This window comes from Drosophila virilis, chromosome 3 (genome assembly GCF_030788295.1).
Source record: "Drosophila virilis strain 15010-1051.87 chromosome 3, Dvir_AGI_RSII-ME, whole genome shotgun sequence".
Lineage (NCBI taxonomy): Eukaryota > Metazoa > Arthropoda > Insecta > Diptera > Drosophilidae > Drosophila > Drosophila virilis.
Window position 1 is genome coordinate 25,630,417 of NC_091545.1, and position 5,294 is coordinate 25,635,710.

The 5,294-nt window shown below is 37.6% G+C and overlaps 1 protein-coding gene across 1 annotated transcript; it reads right to left on the reverse strand.

The window, feature by feature from the left end:
* Nucleotides 1-338: 338 nt before the first annotated feature.
* LOC6624401 (angiopoietin-related protein 7) lies at nucleotides 339-1,676 on the reverse strand. Its single transcript, XM_002048526.4, has 3 exons — nucleotides 1,541-1,676; nucleotides 576-1,474; nucleotides 339-516 (listed from the first exon to the last, which is right to left on the reverse strand). Exons 1-3 carry the CDS (start codon nucleotides 1,622-1,624, stop codon nucleotides 402-404), a joined length of 1,098 nt encoding a protein of 365 aa, XP_002048562.3. The 5' UTR covers nucleotides 1,625-1,676; the 3' UTR covers nucleotides 339-401.
* Nucleotides 1,677-5,294: the final 3,618 nt, after the last annotated feature.

Below are 5,294 nucleotides of genomic sequence, written 5' to 3' on the forward strand. Positions count from 1 at the left end.
ATTCTCACATATTTGTAAAACCGTAAGGCGAATGTTTAAGAGGGTATTAAATCTTCGGCGGAAGTTATACTCACTTGCCAGATTGAATCCCCAACTCATTTTACAATTGGCTATACGAAAGTTAAGTATATAAAAACATATCTGCATATTTTTGGGCGCATTTGGCATGCTAAACTATTGGAGCTAACAAACCTTAAGCATCTCATAGACGATAATAACTGCTTGGAAATAAAAAAGAGAGTATATGCTAACGATAATAGATACATCATCAATAGAAGTATAAGTTGAGTAAAGCCCACTGATTCTATTGATTTACTATAAAAGTGAATAATGGAGTTTACTAAAATGTCGTATATTTGATAGACTTGTATATATTATTGTAAACGAAACTTTTACAATTTTCAATAGCTCTTGGGTCGTATAAGCATTTTCACTTTTTTCAACGAGACGAAGCCATCCCAAAATATGGCATCCCTTCTTTCCACCTCATGATCATAATATTTGCCATTTAAATTGCTACAAAGAAAGCAATTAAATTTCAATAATTCTTTTTTTTTTTTGTCGGGAATTCATACCTTCCTGTACAGTTATTGTACCACCAGCCACCACAAAATTTGTCTTTACTTGCGCAGTGGCCACTCCAAGCATCATTATCACGATCGAATGTGCTGAATTTCATGTTTCTGTGGAAATGCAAGAATTCTTCTGTTCCATTGCCCTCAACTTTACCTAAGGTGATCAGTCTGTATTGATCCTCCTCGCCAGCGATGGCAAATTGTTTATATCTGAAGTACTTGATGATACCATCAAATCTTTCAATGTGTATGTAGAGCTCATGGGGTTGGGCGCTCGTCAAGCGATGAATTTTCTCTAGTCCTAAGAAGAAGTCACCATCAAAAGCACCAAATCCGTTGCGGTATGTGGCCCAATTCCTAAAGAAATCCTCCTTACCATTGATTCTCTGTTGGATAACCGTCCAGCCAGGACCTGCTGTCGCACTGTCGCAAAGTGCATCGAACGAATCTTTGGTAATAATTTTGTGAATACCCGGGGCATCTCCAAAGGGAGTGCATCCACCGGGCTTATCTTCATAGTTTTTTAATTTATTGGTTAAGTTGTTGATTTCATTTTTGATTTCGGATATTTGTTGGTCCTTTTGATCGATTGACTTCTTTTGTTTCTCCAGCTGCTCTTCAAGGTCCTGGACTTTCAAGGCATTGGAAGTGGGTTTACCCATTTCCTCTTTTATTGATAATACGTTCTTCGTTAGCTCTTTAAGTGCCTCGATGACGAATTCATTATGTTGGTTAAGTTTTTCCTGTAATTGCTTGATTTCTCTATCTTTGCCTTCCATTTTATTGTTATTGCTTTCAATTTCCGTCTTCATCTGATGTATATACTTTAATAATGGTCTAATAGCCTTATAGGTATGCTCTCCACATTCCTCCTCTGCTTTTCTGGCTGCCACACAAGACTTATAGGAAAGTACTCTTTATTTTCTGCAGTGCACACAGACATTGATAAATAATCTGTCCTTTACCTCATTTTCGTTAGCCTCTGCACCTTCAGCTAAGATCAGTATCAGGCTTAGAAATAGAATATATTTAAACATAATACATTTCATTTTGATAGCACTTTGATTTTTAAATGAAAGCGCGAATCTCAACTGCACGCAGCACGCTCGTAAATAGACTGAAATGTGGCAATGAATTGGAAGCTTGAGTACCTTTATTTATTTCCCCTGTCCTTATCTTTTAAGCGATTATCAGCAGGTCAGGAAGTCAATATAAATAAAAAAGAGGCAGAGATCAGGCTTTAAGTGACCTTTATTGAACTGCTGATAGACTGTACATATTTTCTCAAAACTCCCTATGCTCGAAATAAAGAACTAAGGATTTTCTAGTAGGTATTGCCACGGACATGGCTAGATCGATTGAGCTAGTCGACCTGATCAAAATAATATATTTACTTTTGACTCTCTTTAATTTCTTACTTGGGGAATACGAAATAATATTAATTAATGAATTTATATAAATATTAGCATCGACTAAACAGATGTTCTACCAAACCAACATCAGTGGAAAACTTACATTCATATGAGAACACTAATTTGGGATAGGTCGGGGTCTGTGCCTGAAAACTAACAAACTAACTATGAAAATTAACGTTGGCTTGTCTTTCTGTTGCAGGCAACAGATCCGGCCGAACCGGACCACTATATTATATATGTAGCTGCCATAGGAACGATCGCTCTATCGGAACTTGGCAATTAGAAAAGGTTAAGACTGCAAGGATATTGAATCTTCGTCGTGCCGAAGTTAGCCCTTCTTTCTTGTTGACTTGGGTTATTTGTTGGTCGTTTTGATCAATTGGTTTTTTTCAACTCATTGGAATTAAGTTTGTCCATTTCCTCTTTTATTGATAAAAACCGTGCTCGTTAGCATTTTATTTGACTGTTTTGTAGAAATAATTCTGATAATTTTATTGCTCTTTGATTGTTTCTCATAATTCAATACGTTTAGCTTTACCTGCAGTTGCATGATTTCTCCGTCTTTACGTTCAACTAAATTGTTATTGCTTTCAATTTTCTCCTTCATTTGATCTACGAACTTTTATAATGGGCCACAGCCTTATACAGGGACGTACTCTTCGCACTGCTCCTCTGTTAGTCTGGTTGCCTTAAAGACTGGTAGAAGTAAAATATATTATCCCCATAAAGACATGTTAAATAAATGATCTCGCTTTTAGCGCAACTTCGTTATGCTGTGCTTTACATATGGCCAGCATAAGATAGATGTATAAAATATATAGAAACGAGACACATTTCATTTGCGTGCACTCTGATCGGCATTAATATGGGTATAGGTCAGAAACTGAATAAAAATCACAAGGCTTGAACCTACTTTGCAGTAATTTTGAATTGTTGAGAGCAAATAACAAAGTTGTGCCGTTCTATTTTGGAGACATTTGGAGCCAGAGACTCTCGTATTGCCCGCGCAAAGTTTGTGTTATGTTAACCAACTGGTTTCGTTTCCATGAAATTGAATCCCAGCTTATCAGGATAATCTGGTTATCAGGTCCGACCAGACCTACCAGGAATTATCGCCCCTTATTCCTACCTACATGAATTCTTTTCGTGTAGTATATAAAAATTACAATAGTTTGCATCACGTTTTGTCTACCGAACTTTCACTCCACCTAATAAAATCGTTGCTATCAGGATACCCTGTGGAAACCCAACGACCATTCCCAGCTATTAGTAGGGGCAGAGCTTGCCGGACAGGCTATATATATTTTCCATCGGGTCGGTGACATCCCATCATAACCTTTTTATTATATCTACTCAATACTCCATTTACTAGCATACATTTCTTTACTTTTTTAAAGCCTCTCTTCTTACCTTATTCCTATTTATTGTATTTTCTTAAGTATTGTGCAATCCAAATGTATGTAACAGGCAGAAGAAAGCATCTCCAACCCCATAGACTATATATATTTTGGATCAGCATCAATAGCCGAGTCGATCTAGCCAGTCTGTCTGTCCGTCCGTCCGTATGTATGAACGCAAGGATCTCAGAACCTATAAGAGCTAGAGACTTGAAATTAGATGTATGTGCTCCTGGTGCCTGCGCAGATCGAGTTTGTTTCCGATAATCGATAACTTACTCCGTTTCCAAGCAATCGATAAAAATATCGATATCGATATCCTGTTTTTTGGACAATTTTGGTAAATAATAAGAGCTAGAGTCACCAAACTTGACATATAGCTTCTAAAATAGAAAATATGTATATGCATTTGATGTTGGAAGAAGGTTCAGGGTATTCCCTAGTCGGGAGCTCCCGACTAGAACTTCTTACTTGTTTTTTATTCATATGCATTACATAATTAGGCCATTAATAAATAAATAAATAAGGCATTTTTAAGGAACATGAGTTGTAAGATTGTCATCTAAATTATGCACATTCACTGAATTAGAGCTTGTGGCCACATGCTACCACACACGAGTAGCCCTGCGACTTTGTGGCCTTAAACGAGGTACATATATATATATGTGACATTTAGTGTGGCAAGCAATTTATTTCATTCATTTCAAATCATTCGAAAACTATGCTTGCCCGTGGCTGCTCCGGCAGCTTCCTTTCATTATTTATGGGATTTTGTGGAGCGGCAACATCGACGCACTCAGCGTGTGATTGTTTATGCTGACCGGAACCCCTGGCAACCCTCGACTGTTCCCGTTGCCGTTCATTCCATATGGAACTGCAGTTGGTGCAATCATAATAATATTTTTGCAAGTGCGCCGCTTGCATCGATGGTCGCAATGGTTCGTCCAATGGTTGCCGGCAGAACTGGAGACTGGAGACTGGCTGACTGGCTGACTGGATGACTGTGCCTCTGTTGTCATCGCATTATTATTCCGCTTCGACGTTTTCTGCTCTTTTCCTTTGCTACTTTACTATTATGTGTTTCTTTGATTTCATTTTTTCCTTTTCGCTTGCCATAAATGGTTCATAAAATTTTATATGCTCGTCCATAAAGGAAACCGTTTGCTCCACTTTCCACTCGCAGCAGCATGCGATGCAGTCCGCATTGAAAATAAGTTAGGAGAGCTTCACTCTGCGACAGCCAGGGCCAACAAAGTAGATATTGAGAGGTCTCTAAAGACAAATAAATGGCAAAATCAACAATTGATGTCTTTCATATGTTAAAATTGAGTTCCATTTGTTAATTCCGTGCTACAGATTTGTCAGATATGCCAGCACTATTTGCTGTGCAACAATATTCGCTTGTCCTGCTTTATTATCATCCAATATGATGTTACTGTAGTCTAGCAACTGCTACTGCTACCAGGGTAAAGATCGGATGGGTAAGATAATTAGGTAAGCTATCTAGCGTAGATATATACACATGGCGGATGGTGTCCACGTTCATTTTGCTTAGACTAGACTAGGTTATATTTTGTTTGGCTGAGGATTTGTCGGTAAACACTGTCACAACTTTATTATCACATGTCTGAGAGGATTAGATTAAAATGTATTTATCAAAGACCATGAGTCTTGCATATTATTTCTATATATAACACGGCACAGCCCAAACCGTAAAAGCTAGCAAATTTTTTCCTATAGTTACTTAATGTAATGAAGGTGCACGTTGAGTCGGAGTTTTTGTGAAAAACGATTGTATGAAACTTTTTTGTTTACCATCCGATCGGGCTCAAACTCATTTTCAAATATCCTTGTAAGAATTTTATGTTTTATTACAAAGCTAGGGCAAGGGCAATATAAATATTAGA